We start from the raw sequence: 17,165 nt of genomic DNA, 5'->3' as shown, positions 1-17,165 counted from the left end.
TTTTTTTTTTTAAAAAGAACAAATCCAGAATTGAAGCTTTGGGATACACCAAGAGGTCGGATAATATTCTGACTTGGTAAATACATGAGGAATTTTCAAGGCATGCTAAGATTTCTCGCAAATCTCTACCTTAGTAGAAGAGGCAGTCAGCAAAAATGGACAAACTGACCAAAGTTCTCCAGGAAACCTACCCATCACTCTTGCCTTGGTTTTGTTTCTAAGCAATCAGATATATTTCTAAACAAGGATACTCATTCTCATTATTTTCCAATTGTTTCTGAGGGTCTATAGATCTCACAAGCTCATGTTTTCCAATCCTGCCCCCCTCCCCCCCCAAAAAAATGGCTTGGATGAAAGAACAAGTGACCCTCAAAACAAGAAGTTATTAAATTAAGAGGGTCATGAATTGAGATTGGATGGCATGCCTACTTACATTATGATGGAAGTTAAAATGAATGCAGATTTTAAGAATTATTTTGTTAGGAGTGCCATTTTTAAAATTTGGAATAAAGTAAAGCTCTCCTCTAAGATACCTTTTTGGGGCCACCCCAGGAAGCCTTTTTTAAGAAAGGAAATGATGGTGGTAGACTTATGGTGAAATAATATATTTTATTCAAGCTGAATCTAATTTCAAGTCAAAAGAAGAATTGGATCAAAATTCAAAAGGATTGCTTGTCACTGGTTTCTATATCGCACTCGCAATAGTCACTCATGCCCTCGTGACCTCAAGACTGGACTACTGCAATGCGCTCTACTTGGGGCAGCCCTTGAAGAGCATTCGGAGACTCCAGCTCGTCCAGAATGCAGCTGCGCGAGCGATTGTGGGTGCACCGCGGTACACCCATGTTACACCAATCCTCCGTGAGCTGCACTGGTTACCGATTGGTCTCCAGATACGCTTCAAGGTGCTAGTCGTCACTTATAAAGCCCTTCATGGTATTGGACCTGGGTACTTGAGAGACCGCCTGCTGCCAATTATCTCCCAAAGACCCATTAGATCACACAGATTAGGCCTCCTCCGGGTTCCGTCTACTAGCCAATGTCATCTGGCTACTACCCGGGGGAGGGCCTTCTCTGTGGCGGCTCCGGCCCTTTGGAACGAGCTCCCCGCAGAGATTCGGACCCTCACCTCTCTCCAGGCCTTCCGAAAAGCAGTTAAAACCTGGCTGTGTCGGCAGGCCTGGGGTCGATGAGTTCCCTTCCCCCCTCGAATTGTGTGGCTGTTGGTTGTTTTAAATTCCCTGTACTTTTTGTTGTAGTTCTTGTGTTTCCCTTCCCCTCCTTTGGGTTTGTGCGCTGCCCTGAGTCCCGCCGGGAATAGGGCGGCATATAAATAAAATGAACCTTGAACCTTGAACTAGCTGGATACCCGTGCTCCGCTACAAAATTATGTGATCAGGCTCCTCTCCTCTCCCCTTCTCTCCCTCAGGTTTGCCCCACAGACCCCTTTCCTATCTTATCCCCTTCTCTCCCTCAGTCTAACTCATTAGCATCAGAGCTTTTTTCAGGTGGGGAGGGGGAGTAGAATGTCCAAACTCACAGCCCGCAGGACAGATGAGTCACTGGCTGGCCACTCCCACGCAGCAGTTGGAACAGAATTCTTTTCAGTTTGGGAGAGGGAGTAGAATATCTAACTCCTTAGCATCAGAGCATGTTAATAATAATGTAAGAAATATTAATGATCTGATGGTCATTTCAAAAAATCCTTTCTTAGCAAGCACTTAGAAGCCTAGAGGAACATACATGCCAAATTTCAAGTTTGTAGGCTTTACGGTTCTGGAGATTTCATAATGTTGTGCGAGTGGTATTTCATTTTTATATAGAGAGAGATTGAAAGAAAGATTTCTTTCAGATAAGAAAATTGGTGGTTTTGAAACTGTTAAAGTTTTTTGAAATTGTATTGTGTGTTAATGATGAACGTCTTATATGTTAAAGTTTATAAAATGCCATTGAAACTGAATTTAGAAAGGGACTATATTAAAACACTGTATGACTCAATGGGAAAAATTGGTCATAATATAATGCTTAAACAGTGTGAAAATATGTGGACCAAAGTAGTGAAATTTTCACCTACCCACACGAGGTTAAATACTGCAGCACTAATAGGACCTTGATCCAGTTAAAAACCATACATTTTGATGGACATCTGATTCAACAGGAATCACTTTGAAACCTTCCAACATTTACCTTTATACAAATATCCCTTAGTTGAGCTCTAACATCTGAAACCAGCATCATGTTTCGACTGTTCACAAAATTTTCTTTGCACCATTCCTAAAATAAGCAGAAAAGAAAAGACGACAAAGGAGAAATTATCAGGAACATCAAGAATCAAGTAGCAACTGCCTTGGTATAGGATCTTTTAGAGCTTCTCAAATCTCAATCCTCTATACATGAGACACTGAAAGTCTGAGTCTATTCATTTCCTATACTGGGTTCCCTGATTCAGATCCATCATTCCCTTTCAAGGCACAAATCAGCACTGGCCAAATAATTTCCTCCCCTATCAATAAAGACAGAAATCCTACATTACCAAGTAGTATTAAACTCCACAATCAAGCAGTCAACAGCAGTCAAGTATCAAGGAGAAAACAAGACCCACATCAACTCTGACAGACTAGAATATAATAGAACAGAATAGGAACAGAAATAGAAATAGAACAAAACAGAACGGAACGGAACAGAACAGAACAGGAATAGAACAAAACAGAACAGAATAGAATTCTTTATTGGCCAAGTGTGCATTTGTCTTTGGTGCATATGCTCTCAGTGTACATAAAAGAAATACATTCGTCATGAATCATAAGGTACAACACTTAATGATAGTCATAGGGTACAAGTAAGTAATCAAATCATACTAGGACAATCAATATAAATCGTAAGAATACAAGCAACAAAGTTAACAGTCATACAGTCATAAGTGGGAAGAGATGGGTGATAGGAACGATGAGAAGATTAATAGTAATAGTAATAGCTACTGTATATCAACAGAGAGCGGACCCACTCCCTCCTAGCACTGATGTTTTTGCACACATAAGAAATCTTGGACATTGGCTTCTGGTTATAAGGTGAGAAAATTTTGGACATGCTAAAGATTCGGCTTTACTTGTTTATTTCCAATATTTACTATATCCTACTCCAATTCTGACAGATGCTGGGTAACTAATCAGAGAATAAAACATAAAATATAAAACTATAATTAAAGTAAAGTAAAGTAAAATAAAGTAACTAAACCAAACCAAACCAAACTAATAAAATATAAGGAAATAAGAAAACAAAACGCTGTGAACCAGGCAAGCAAGTTGAAGCCATCTTAGAATAGAATAGAATAACAGAGTTGGAAGGGACCATGGAGGTCTTCTAGTCCAACCCCCTGTTTAGGCAGGAAACCCTACACCACTTCAGACAAATGTTTACCCAACATTTTCTTAAAAACTTCCAGTGTTGGAGTATTCACAACTTCTGGAGGCAAGCTGTTCTACTGATTAATTGTTCTAACTATCAGGAAATTTCTCCTCAATTCTAAGTTGCTTCTCTCCTTGATTAGTTTCCACCCATTCTTCTTGTTCTACCCTCAGGTGCCTTGGAGAATAGTTTGACTCCCTCTTCTTTGTGGCAACCTCTGAGATTGGAACACTGCTATCATGTCTCCCCTCGTCCTTCTTTTCATTAAACTAGACATACCCAGTTCCTGCAACCGTTCTTCATATGTTTTAGCCTCCAGTCCCCTAATCCTCTTTGTTGCTCTTCTCTGCACTCTTTCTAGAGTCTCCACATCTTTTTTACATCGTGACGACCAAAACTGAATGCAGTATTCCAAGTGTGGCCTTACCAAGGCATTATAAAGTGGTATTAACACTTCACGTGATCTTGATTCTATCCCTCTGTTTATGCAGCCTAGAACTGGGTTGGCTTTTTTGGCAGCTGTTGCCCACGGCTGGCTCATATTTAAATGGTTGTCCACTAGGATTCCAAGATCCCTCTCACAGTTACTACTATTGAGCAAGGTACTGTACCTGTGCATTTTGTACCAGGTGAGGAGAGAATATTCCAAATACTGGGGCTACCACTAAAAAGCCCTACCACCTGGTTCGCACAATGAGGAAGAAACCTTTTTACAATCTAGCACTTGCCCAAAAGGAACCAATTCAAGTCTTACCCTATTGCCACTGATATTTTTGAAGGCCCGGTAAATGTTGAGCAAAGTGATGTGATCCCCTTCGCTGGAGATGAATTTCTTTCGGACGGCCTGGACTTCCTCCCGACGGGAAGGAGGATTGTAGAGGACGCTGTCCACAGAGAGCAGCGAGACAATGGTCAGGATCTCCTCTGTACAATGGAACCTGGGAGACATCAGGATCGTCTGCCAAAAGACAACAAATACGACATTTGAGCATACCTCTGCTCAGTTTTGAAACTCTGAAGCTCGGCTAGGTGCCCCCACCTGTTGAGTTAACCTACTACAACATTTTGCTGTTCTTTTTAATTGTGAGCTGTCCATATGTGTTGATTCCTTGAAGGTCAAATGTACCATCCCATCATAAAAAATGCTTTATTATTATCTAAATCAACCCAGGCAATTGGCTGCTTTTGAATAAACCAAAACAGGCATGGATTTAGAGAACATATGACAGGATGCTCAGTTACAAGTGTCCTCATGATTCAAAAAGTGGAAGACCAAAAAGTATGTGCCAGATACTTCAAGATGTATCAAAAGCAATGTTCAAAAAACACTTTATCCACTACAGGATAGGATCCTCAATAGGTAGATTAAGTTGAAATGCCTCTCTTAAGGAAACACAGAAACCTCAGGGCTTATTGGGGATTTATGCCTATAATGCTAATATAACTGTTTCATCATGCTGGTGTCTAATGACATTTACTGAAACAGTTGCCAAAAGCATATATCAAAATAAGGATACGCAAGGGTAAAAAATATCCATTGTTTTTCTGAATACTTCTCTCTCTTGCAGGGTGGGAAGGTCAATCCAATAGAGAAGCCAATAGACTTTCTATTACAGGAAATAACACATAATTTAGCCTCCCTCTTGATTGGAATTTGTGTTTCAATCTGATACATAAATCTTGAAATGAGAGAAAGTCTCATTGGTTCCTGTACTGCAGTGTTGCCAAACCTTTTTGGCACTGAGTGCTGAAACGGGAGCGTGCGTGCACTTGCATGCCAGAAACTGGAAGACCAGCTGCCCGATGCGCATGCACGTGCGGGGAAGATGATCTTCCGGTTTCTGGTGCACGCATGCACACTGGCCTGTGGTCTTCACACACACATGTATGCCAAAAACTGGAAGACCAGGCAGCTGGTACGCATGCATGCGCCGAAAACCAGAAGATCATCCTCCCAGCGTGCGCATGCACACCTGGCAGCTACTCTTCTGGTTTCCGTTGCTCCCGTGGGCGTGAAGAACCAGCTGGCCGGTGTGGTGGAACCCGGAAGAGCAACAGGCGATGGCTCACGTGCCCAGACAGATGGCTCTGCGTGCCACTTTCAGCATGCGTGTCATAGGTTTGCCATCATGGCTCTATTGGATTCTATTCAAGGTTACTCCCATAGGAATCTTACACCTGGCTTAACTTGTCTCCTTCCAGTTTGTCATGTTACTCGGGGACTATTATTTTTCTGTCTTTCTGCTCTCTCTTTCTATTCGGTATTGTTCTTGGATTGGGAGAACAACATATTCCTATTCAGTTTCAGAAGCAGAAGAGGGTAGGCACAATTTTATATAAGCATAAAATAGGCAAGATAGACCCAACTCTTTTAACCAACATAACCAAAAATATCACATATCTCTGTGCCTCAGCCCATTCAGAAATGGAGCCAAACAACACATAGTGAAAAGGAAAAGAGCTAAGTGTGAATCCAACTGTGTTTTGATGCATTTTCTGTGTTGTGCATTTTATGATGAATTCTATAAGATTGGTATGTACCAAATTTTTATATATTTCATTCCCCACCACCCAGTCAGAGCTGAAGAAGCTTCTTGGATGAGAAGTGAAACGTCTTCCAAAAAAACCCCCCAAGAAAGTCCAGTTGCCCCTGGAAAAAAATATCTTTAGGAGACCTATTCATTGTACAAGCTAATGGATAAGCTCAAACACCATTCCCCACCCCATCCCACCAACATGTTATAAAATGCAATAAAATAAACATATAGAAACATGTGATGTTCTCAAGAAATTTAAACCCAGAGAAATAGCAATAGCACTTAGACTCATATGCCGCTTCTCAGTACTTTAGAGCCCTCTCTAAGCAGTTTACAGAGTCAGCATATTGCCCCCAACAATTTGGGTCCTCATTTTACTGATCTCAGAAGGATGGAAGGCTGAGTCAATCTTGAGCCTGGTGAGATTTGAACTGACAAATTGCAGGCAGCCAACAGTCAGCAGAAGTAGCCTGCAGAACTGCACTCTAACAACTGCGCCACTGCAGCTAACATAACTCTGGAATACCTTGAGCAATTTCAACCAAACTTGGTACACAGATGACTTACTCTCTGGAAAAAAAATACTGTGGGGGTAAGACACACCTAACACCCTTCGGGGTATGTGTTCTGTTAAGATACAGCCTGTTGTGCCTTAAAAAGGATTCTACTGTACAGCACAGTGGAGTTGCCATGGTAATGGCTACACAGTACTCCATAAGGGGGCTCCCTCTGGTAAGGGGGAAAATCTAACATTAGAAATTACGTTTGGTCTGGATATTTCCCCCCTATAAATAAATACTTGGGCAACGCCAGATTATCAACTAGTTTTAAAATAAAGCAAAAGAAAAGGGGCTGATGCACTTTTTCAGAGAAATAGAAATAAAAGTTGACGTTACTTTGGAAAATTTGGGCTCGAGAGGAAACGCAGCCATTTTTTTCCCCAATGGTGTGAGGATCAGCTGGTCTTCTTTCTTTTCCACCGCACCCAGGAGAGTCAGTTGCTCGATGGCGGCTTGCAATGCCTCTGTCAAGGCAAACAAAGATGACATTCACATGACTTTCCTAAGCAACAAACCTCCAGAGCCCCAGCAAGAACTAAGATAGTGTCAACAACTGTTGTAAAGGATAAGCAGAATTCCTTAGCTCTACTTTGTACAGGAAAATCATGGGATTTTTCTGTTGTGTCTTATGGCCTTCTGTAACATTCCTTTAAGCTAAAAGTTGATGTGTGAAAAAACATTGGATTGAAATTGCTGAGAAAACTCCACTCAGCCATAAAAATTGCTCAGTGTCTTTCAGGTCACTCTTTCTCTACCCAGCCTGTCTCAAAGGTTATTACATGATGGGCAACCTCATGTATATTATCTTATGGAAAAGTGGGATATGAATGCAACAATCAAATAAATTACCTGGTACCTTGCATATGCGCTGGCCAGATCAGCTAGGCTTAGAGTTGCAACGAAGTATGCAATTTATCAGTAACTCAACAATATCATGATGCATTTGATGTCACTTACCACACTTCAGTGGTGGGTTCCAGTCGGTACAGCCCAGTACGGCTATACTGGTAATAGTTGGGAGGTGCAGCCACCATAGTGGTACAATGGCTCGTTTGGCCCACACCTCAACCACGTTCCTTATCTGTTATTAAGGCAACCGGGCCAATTGCACATATGCCCGCAGCATGCGTCTGCGCAACCGCCGACGCCTCCAACCAGCAGCTGGGAATCGCAGGGATGGAGTGTGCATGGCAGGCGCGCACACAGTGCACATCCAGCGCATGCACGAACGGAGCACAAGCAGAATGCCAGTAGCAAAGGTAAGAGCAACTCACCACTGCCACTCTTCCCTCCACCTATGTACCTGGAGTCACGGAATCCATGTCACCCAAACACTTTACACTTTCGTTAACTTTAGCCACCTCGTATAAGGAAAACTTATACAAGATGTTCTATAGATGGCACATTCCACCCACAAGATTAGTTAAAATTAAGAAAAACTTATCGTCACGATGTTGGAAGTGTAATGCTGCACTAGGGACCTTCTACCATATGTGGTGGGAGTGCACAAAAGCTAAGAAAGAGATGCTAAATCAAAGTATGCAGTTGAAGCCAGAATTATTTCTACTAGGGATCACAAAAGAAAAACATGGCAAAGGTAGACTATATTAATGCTGCATATTTTAACGGCAGCAAGAGTGGTTTTTGCCCCAAATGGAAAAATAAAGAGACTCCCTTGGAACAAGAAATAATAAATAAGATACTGATGTGCGCAGAAATGGACAAGACTGACTCTAGAGCTCAAAGACAAAAGTGAGACGGAATGTCATGAAATCTGAGACAAATGGTACCGATGGTTAGAAATGAGGGGAAAAGGCCGGGACGGAAAAACACAGACAAGTTAAGAATTGGAAAATATGGTATTAAGACTGTGTGATAGGTAGGAATTGGATATGTATTTGTATGATTAGCAATTATATAAAAGAAAGGATCAACGGATAGGTAATCTGGCTGACTACACAATGGATATAAAATGTAATTCTTGTAAGTTCTAATCACTATATAGAAACATTTATGCCAGAAATGTCACACTATGTCCAATGTTTTTAATGTTTATCTAATAAAAAAACTTTTTATATTAAAAAAGACTTTACACTTTTCCCAATATCTCCAGTTAAAAATGAGCAGTCTTAGAAAAATGAAAACAAAATCCTTTCTCCCAATAAATATTCACACATACACACCCGTGTGTGTGTGGAGAGACAGACAGACAGACAGAGACTGACTGAAGTTCTTTGTAGGAATATATGGCCGTATCCACCTAGTACTGTTATCTCACTCATTTATATCTTTAATCCCAAAGTGTGAAGGGAAGATTCCAGCCCCAAACGTTGCCTACCCTTAACTTAAAAGAGTCTATGGATATGAAAAGTCATAAACCTGAGATCCTAAAAGGCCTCTAAAAATCATTCTGAACTACATGAACAAATAAATTAGCTTATTATAGGCAGCTTCCATAGTTCCTCTGAATGATGAGTCTCCTGTTTTCATTCAAGAAGTAGGGATACTTAAAAATTACAACACATCTGCTCCTTAATTTGGGTATTATGTTTCTGATAGTTCAAAACAGTTTTCAAAAATATACTCTCCTGCTTTTTCAGATGCTCATATAATATAGATATAATAGATCTAAAGCTGTGAGAGTTCCATGCTTTAGTCCACAGCCAACCTCTCTTATTTGGCTCCATTTTTTAACAGCAGTGAGAGCCTTTATCTAGTTGCAACATAGTTGGGGCTTACTTACCTGGGGATGGCTTTGACACAAAGTCAAAGGTAAGGACATTTGGGATTCTAAGAGCCAACAGATGGAGTACCACACTGGCCAAGTTACACCTGTAGAAACAAAGAGAGTTTCAAATTATACAATTATATCAATAGGGAAAGAATTCAATTAGCTTGCAAAAAAATGGCTACTGCATCTTTCTTCCTCTTGAGTGCCCTCCAGCTGTGTGGTTTTTAACATTCAGAATATCTTAGCCAGCATGGATGTTTTGGGGAATTCTGGGATTTGAGATTTGGTGGGCTCTCCTAGGTTTAAAAGAATGCACTATGGTTTATCTTCTACTTTCTCATCACTCCACAAAGAATACAGCTCAAAATCAGAAACAAGAATTGAGTGCTATAAAAGACAGCACAGATTGGGGTTGTATGGGATTACTGTGGTTTTTTTTTCAGAGTAGAAAACGCTCCGGAGTATAAAACGCACCTTAGTTTTTTGGGAGGAAAATAAGAAAAAAAAATCTGCCTCTGCCTACCAGCATCCATGGTATTCAGCTGACACATGGTAACAAGGTCAGCCAATAGGCATAGCAACTAAGTCAGCCAATGAGGGCTATTTGGATTCTAAAATTTGTTGTGTGAGCAAGAAGGAGACAGGAAGGAGCCTAGCTTAGCCGAGAAGTGAAAGTGAAACTGCTTGTGTTTTGCTTGTATTTACTGCTACCTTGGAAAACCTGCTTTTGGTATTGTATTGTATATTATTATTCTTTTGAATCCTGCTGAATCAGTTACTGCGCTTTCTGAATGTGATTGCTGCTGCAAACTCTGACCAGTCAGGTCAGCTTCAGCACTTATTGCTGCCACAGCTGATTGGCGGGTGGATCGGACTGCCAGAATACCCCCAATCAGCTGTTCCAGGCTGCAGGGATTGCCACAGACCATCGCTGCCTCCATGCCTCATGTTTTTGGCCTCTGGGGGCGGTGGGGGCTACATTTGGTGTATAAGACACACCCAAATTTTCCCCCTCTTTTTGGGGGGAAAAGGGTGCGTCTTATACTCTGAAAAATACAGTAAATGGTCTTCTAGGATGCCCAAGTTCTGAGTCATGCAGAGGAGCAAAGTTTAAAACCAGCAGAGGAATGACTGAATAACAAATAGCATCAAGGATAAAGACAAATCTTTTGAAGCTTCACTCTCATCAAGAAATCTAACTTATTTCATTATCCACAGCCCATCTCTCTCCCAGATGAGCTTTTTCAAAAGACAATTGGATTTTATTTTTCCTTGAAGACGTTTTGCTTCTCATCCAAGAAGCTTCTTCAGTTCTGACTGAATGGTGGAGGATGCAAGGAGTATAAATTCTCTATGGAGCTTCTTAGTCACCACGACCTGGATGACTGAGACTCCCCATAGACAAGTCCATCCCTCTGTACTGATACAGTGCCTATGGAGGAGGGCTGCCATTCTGGAAGCTTGCAATGAAACTGTCAGGCCTGGAAGCCATCTTTTGCATTGAGCCTTCAGGCCTGCCCCATTCAATGCGGTGGGAAAATGGGAGGGGGGGATTATATGGAGTATGGGAGATATATAGTCAAAATAACATTCCTTTCTCAGAGAGTCTTTTGCTTTCTTTTTCCGTTTCTGTTATATTTTTGCACCAGTGAGATTAAAACCAATTTCGTTGTATTTAAGTACAATGACAATAAAGATTATACTTATACTTATACATTGCCTTGCAGCTGCGATGGTGTGACTGGGAGGCATCTCCAGTTTTGGACGGAGCCTGACTGGGCCATGTGATGGATATGTGGGTGCTGGGCAGGGACTTGGACCTTTCATTTGGGTGGGGGAAACGCGGAAGCTTTCAGATTCGGATTTTCCCAGATGAAGCAATATGACATCTCTAATAAAATGGAACTTTGCAGAACTTCCAAGCCTTGGAGTCTTCTTTCCTTGGGGGTGTTACTTGGAACCCTGACAGAGACTTTCCCACATGACACTTCACCTTTGGATCTCTGGTACAGTCATCTTATCAAACTTCTCAAATTCATCTTCTGTGTAGAGGCGGTAACAAAATCCACTTTCTTCTCTCCCAGCTCGACCAGCTCTTTGCCAGGCCTGGGCCTTTGAGATTCGCTGCACTGCCAGGACCTCCAGGCCACTTTCTAGGAAAGGCAAGAAAAATCTAAGTTTTTCCTTTTAGAAATGGAATTGCCCATTGGAGATTTGGAAATGACTCCACAGGATCTAACTACATCCAGAATAAGGAACTTCATACTCTTAAAAGTGTTTTGGATTCTAAATCACATAACACTGAGTAAGTGCGATCAACAGTTATGGGCATCAAGAAGGCTCTAGAATTGATTAAGCCAGAGTTGTCCAAACTTGGAAACTTTAAGACTTGTGGACTTCAACTCCCAGAATTCCCCAGCCAGCTATGCTTCTGGAAGTTGAAGCCGACAAGTCTTAAAGTTCCCAAGTTTGGACAACCCTGGATTAAGCCTACCTCAAAAACATTGATTTGTCCAGCTCAATACAGTCAGTGGCAAAGATAGTCTGCTTGTTGTAGTCCAGATGGTGCTGAACTCCTTATTTTTTAAATAAAATTGTTTATAAGGCCACCCATTTTAAACCAAGCTCTAGGCAGCTCACAACTCAAGGATAAAAGAAATACATACCAACAATCTATATATTAAAAAGGGCTGTGTACGTGTGTGTTTCAGCATCTCTGGAATGCCTTGAGCAATTTCAACCAAACTTGGTACACAGATTACTTACTCTCTGGAGAAAAATATTGTGGGGGTAAGACATGCCTAACATCCCTCGGGATGTGTGTTCTGTTAAGATACAGCCTGTTGTGCCTTAAAATGGCTTCTACTGTACTGCCTTAAAATGGCTGCTACTGTACAGCATTGTGGAGTTGCCAAGTTTCACAGTACTCCACAAGGGGGCTCCCTCTGGTAAGGGGGAAAATCCAACATTAGAAATTGCAGCAACTTTCATGGACGGAGGGTTGGGATAAATAAATACCTCGGCAGCACTGGGTTATCAGCTAGTAAATCCTAAGGAGAGAAGGGCGGGAGAGGGGGAGGGACCACACTCCCATTACTTAAGAAACCATCTTCTCCTAACTGTTTCCACCCATCCAATTGGTCCAGTAGGTTGGGCATGCTACGAGTCCCATCAATCAAGCAATATAGCAGAACTAGGAGATATGACTTCTCTGCTATAAGCCCTGCCCTTTGTAACATTCTCCCTTCAGAATTGACAATGACCTCGACCCTGATGGTTTTTGCAAGGCCTTGAAGACCTAGCTTTGTGCCTGGACTTGCACAAAGTATCTGAAGTATGTAACAGTTATGTAAAGCATACTGTTTCCTGGCTGTGTTGACATCATTGATGACAAATTTCTCAATGGTCATATATATTTATTTTCATATTATACTGGGTTTTTAATTGGTTTTTATGATTGTTCACTGATCAGGGTCACGTGTGTGACATGAGCAGCTACAGAAAACAAAAACTAGCCAGAACCAAGATTATAAATAAATTCAATTTAAACATTTGAATACATTTAATATTCCTCCTAAATATTTTCTCTTCTCTCATCTTAAAAATTACATGGGTTATGATACCCCAAAATATGGGGAGCCACTTGTAGCCTTTAAGAACTGAGATTCTGCACTTACAGCTTGTTAAACGGCTATCATGTTTTCAAGTGATTTGCTAGATACTTATAGCTTAGCATAGCCTTGGTTTTCAAAATAGTTTCAGGTGGTGCAGATGCTCATCAACTCAATCCCATAATTGTTATTTTAAAGCAGAGAATGGGAGAGAAGTTATTGGTTCAAGGTTGACTCAGTCTTCCATCCTTCCGAGGCGGGTAAAATGAGGACCCAGATTGTTGCTGGCAATATGCAAATAAGGCTTCTACGCTGTAAAATACTACGGGGCGGTATATAAGTCAAAATGCAATTGCTATTGCCTATAATCGTAATGGCAAACCTGTGGCACGCCTGACACAGGTGGCATGTGGGCACATGGGGGCAGGCCTCCCACTAATCAACTGATTTTCAGGTCTCTGTCATGCATACGCAGGGGGCAGGGCACATGTAGGAAACACACGTGCATGTGCGGGGGCGGGACACACAAGGTGGGGTCATGGATGCATGTGCAGGGTGGTGGGGTGGTCACGCATGCATGGGGGGCAGGCAGGGGTGGGTTCCTGCCAGTTCTAACCTCTTCTATAGAAGAGGTTCCACAAATCTACAGTGCTGTTTAGAACCAGTTCCAGCTCCCTCCCTCCGCCTGTTCGCACATCATCAAGATGAAGAGCGAGAGGAGGAATTCTGGGAGTTGAAGTCCACAAGTCTTAAAGCTGCCAAGTTTGAACACCCCTGGGATTTTTTTCTAAAGGGTTAGGGTTGCAAGGACCTTGCACCTTGACAGCTTTAAGACTTGCGTGCTTCAAATGCTAGAGTTTCTGAGCCAACATTTTGGTTGCTAAGCAAGAGCATTGTTAAGTGAGTTTCGCCACATTTTACAAGTTGGCCATGCCCACCCAGTCACATGAGTGCCAAGCAACTCTCACTCGGTCACATGGCTGGCAAGCCACTCGCACCCGGTCACATGGACGGCAAGCCACTCCCACAAAGCAGGCCATACCTACAGAAGAGGTTCTAAAAAAATTTGAAACCTACCACTGGGGGCAGGGGAAGCACAGGAAGCACTAGTGGTACGTTTCTACTGGTTTGGATCGGTTCACCTGAACCGGTAGTGGTTTGGTGGCCTGGGTCACTGGAATAGTCAGCGCCCCAGGCCTGTCGTGCCCCCGAAATGATTCTCCTGGCAGTGCCATAGGTGCTGGCTTTTTGTTTTTGGCTTCTGCGCATGCGCAGAACAATTTTATTGTACTGTGCATGCGCATGCAATGCACATCAAGCATACGCGCTGCACACCCACAAACTGGCAGTAGTGGCTGCTGGAACCCACCTCTGGGTCACGCGTACATGTGCGGGGATGGGACACACATGGGGGGGTTGCACACACATGCGCAGGACGCACGGAGGTGTCACACATGCATTGCATTATGGGTGCATGCATCATTTTCAGCACACAGTGATAAAATGGTTAGCCATCACTGGCCTATAACCATGCCTGGGACCACCACCTGAGCCACACACCCCTCAGAAATCTCTGTGCAAGGCTGAGTACTACATATACATACGGGGCGTATATTTCTTTGCTTTGACCATCCCTGTGTCCACAACGTATTTTATGCCTGGAATGGTGATGGAGGTCTCTGCAATGTTGGTGGAAAGAATCACTTTGCGATAACCCTGGTAGAAAGAGAACATTTCTCAGTTATTGTTTTTTAGCTTTTCTACAATGTTCATTAAATATTGGAAAGAATCGGTTTATATCCCAGTTTTGGGTATAAGGTTGTAGGCACTCCAAAAGGCCATTTTCAGTTTTGAAGGCTCAAATATATAATATTTGGTAAGGGGGAAAATCCAACATTAGAAATTACATTTGGTCTGGACATTTCCCCCCTATAAATAAATACCTGGGCACCCGCACCCTGGAAGTTACACAAGTGGCTACCAAAAAAAGGGCCTTAGCTATGAGCATCACTTGTGGAAATCTTTCCAAGGGGACCCAGACATTCATGTCTCTTTTTTATTGTCAAAACATATTTACTTTGCCTGGACATTTTCTAGTTAGAATATTTCTAAGTAAGGTATTCATAGTTTTCTGGGCTGCTTAAGGTATTTCATTGCTTTGTTTTATTGTTTTTAATGCTTTAAATCATATGGCTAATACAGGAAATCCTTGACATATGATCACAATTGGGATCAGAATTTCTGTTGCTAATCAAGGCAGTTGTTAAGTAAATCATGTCTGATTTTACCTGTTTTGACACAGTTGTTAAGGGAATATATCTGTACTTAAGAACTCTGCTTACTGGGGAGATTACAAATAGAATAAACAACTGCACTATAAAGAAATGTACTGCTGTCGGCCTTGTCAGAATGATTTTGAAGGATCTTCAAAAAGGAGGTGAATCGGCCATGCACAACATGTGGCCTTAGGATCACACATATAGTGATCACCTTCACTAAATTATGTTATTGTTACAAAAAATGAAACATTGTCAAATATTGGGAAAGTAAACAGTCTCTTTAGAATCAAGCTCGACTCCCTCTGTCTAAATGAGTGGATATGGAATTAGTTTACTACTATTTTTTCCTAGTACTGTATATATTTTTTTCAAATTATATTTTTCAGCCCAAAATATACCTACGGCCCTTGGATTTTCTGAGGTCTCTTTTCCAAGTACTAACTAGAGATGATCCTATTTAATTGTCTGGCAAATGCTAGGTGCTAGGTCAACGGAGCCAAGCATTTGGATTATTATCTCTCTATATAAAAATGGCTGTGTGTGTGTGTGTGTGTGTGTGTGTGTGTGTGTGTGTGTTCCAGCATAACTCTGGAACGCCTTGAGCAATTTCAACCAAACTTGGTACACAGATGACGTACTCTCTGAAAAAAAATACTATGCGGGTAAGACACCCCTAACACCGTTCAGGGAGTGTGTTCTGTTAAGATACAGCCTGTTGTGCCTTAAAATGGCTTCTACTGTACTGCCATAAAATGGCTTCTACTGAACAGCGCAGTGGAGTTGCCATGGTAACGTCTTCACAGTATTCCACAAGGGGGCTCCCTCTGGTAAGGGGGAAAATCCAACATTAGAAATTACATTTGGTCTGGACATTTCCCCCCTATAAATAAATAAGAGCCGAGGTGGCGCAGTGGTTAAATGCAGCACTGCAGGCTACTTCAGCTGACTGCAGTTCTGCAATTCGGCTGTTCAAATCTCACCGGCTCAGGGTTGACTCAGCCTTCCATCCTTCCGAGGTGGGTAAAATGAGGACGCGGATTGTTGTTGGGGGCAATATGCTGACTCTGTAAACCGCTTAGAGAGGGCTGAAAGCCCTATGAAGCGGTATATAAGTCTAACTGCTATTGCTATTGCTATACCTGGGCAATGCCAGGTTATCACATAGTATTTAAATAATTTGAAATAATCTAACTTGAATCAAAATTAAATTAAAATTTAGGTGTTATTTTGGCTTGGCTTTTTGGCATGCAACCCTGGTATGACATATAAAAACTAAAGTTAACCATCCATTATCTATCTGTGAACTATCTATGCCAATAGTTCAAATGAACACTTCAGCAAATTTCATTTTTAAAATCAGTGCTGTCCACAAAGAGACTAGAAGTCAAGCTCACGTTGAAGGCGAGTTTACAATTTCATTTCCCACCGCATGGCTCTGGTTCTTACCTTGGGCGCAACCTGGAAGACCCTGAGTTGCTGTGAATAAGGCAGAGAAGCATAAAGGGGCATGACCACCATCTGAGGGCAACCATCTGGGAGATGCTTTGCAATGTCCCGACAAGTTTTAGTCATTGCTTCAATCTCTTCCTGGCCTGTCAGAAACACCAGGATATCCTGAGAGTAAGTTGCTTCCTTTACAGAGAGGAAAAAAGATATTTACATTAATCTTGCAGGTGAGGATCATAGCTCAATGCCCCAAAAGCAACTGATTTTTTGGTTCAGTTGAGGTTGTGGGAATACCCTCACTTTTCTCATCACCCTCCAGATCTCTTGATGTGCTGGTACTTAAAGATCTTTGCAGCTTGAGGCTTAACATTTCAGAGTTTGTGTTACCATCTCGTAATCATGTTGGGGATCACTAGTCTGTATTCTAAGCAGTGTTGCGGTGGCGCAGTGGTTAGAATGCAGTACTGCAGGCTATTTCTGCTGACTGCCAGCTGCCTGCAATTTGGCAGTTCAAATGTTACCTGGCTCAAGGTTGACTCAGCCTTCCATCCTTCCGAGGTGGGTAAAATGAGGACCCAGATTGTTGGGGGCAATAG

The 17,165-nt window shown here is 42.0% G+C and overlaps 1 protein-coding gene across 2 annotated transcripts in view; it reads right to left on the bottom strand.

The window, feature by feature from the left end:
- Positions 1 to 17,165, bottom strand: part of DHX33 (DEAH-box helicase 33) — a 37,619-nt gene that overhangs the window by 1,219 nt on the left and 19,235 nt on the right. The window contains exons 5-11 of one of the 2 annotated variants that reach the window (XR_015696866.1): positions 16,570 to 16,755; positions 14,449 to 14,560; positions 11,227 to 11,386; positions 9,246 to 9,334; positions 6,839 to 6,966; positions 4,160 to 4,363; positions 2,075 to 2,274 (exon numbers count right to left, since the gene is read on the bottom strand). Coding sequence is in view for 1 of the 2 variants with exons in the window: in XM_087717251.1 (XP_087573377.1) it covers positions 2,188 to 2,274; positions 4,160 to 4,363; positions 6,839 to 6,966; positions 9,246 to 9,334; positions 11,227 to 11,386; positions 14,449 to 14,560; positions 16,570 to 16,755 (966 nt within the window). In the remaining variant the exon portion in view is untranslated. The remainder of the gene's footprint in view (positions 1 to 2,074; positions 2,275 to 4,159; positions 4,364 to 6,838; positions 6,967 to 9,245; positions 9,335 to 11,226; positions 11,387 to 14,448; positions 14,561 to 16,569; positions 16,756 to 17,165) is intronic. The other variant, XM_087717251.1, reaches the window with a different exon arrangement.

Source organism: Thamnophis sirtalis, unplaced genomic scaffold, assembly GCF_051295495.1.
Source record: "Thamnophis sirtalis isolate CommonGarterSnake01/CBP01778 unplaced genomic scaffold, rThaSir2_p1.2 scaffold_6, whole genome shotgun sequence".
Classification (NCBI taxonomy): domain Eukaryota; kingdom Metazoa; phylum Chordata; class Lepidosauria; order Squamata; family Natricidae; genus Thamnophis; species Thamnophis sirtalis.
The sequence above is the reverse complement of the archived record's forward strand: the minus strand, read 5'-3'. Positions and strand labels throughout refer to the sequence as shown.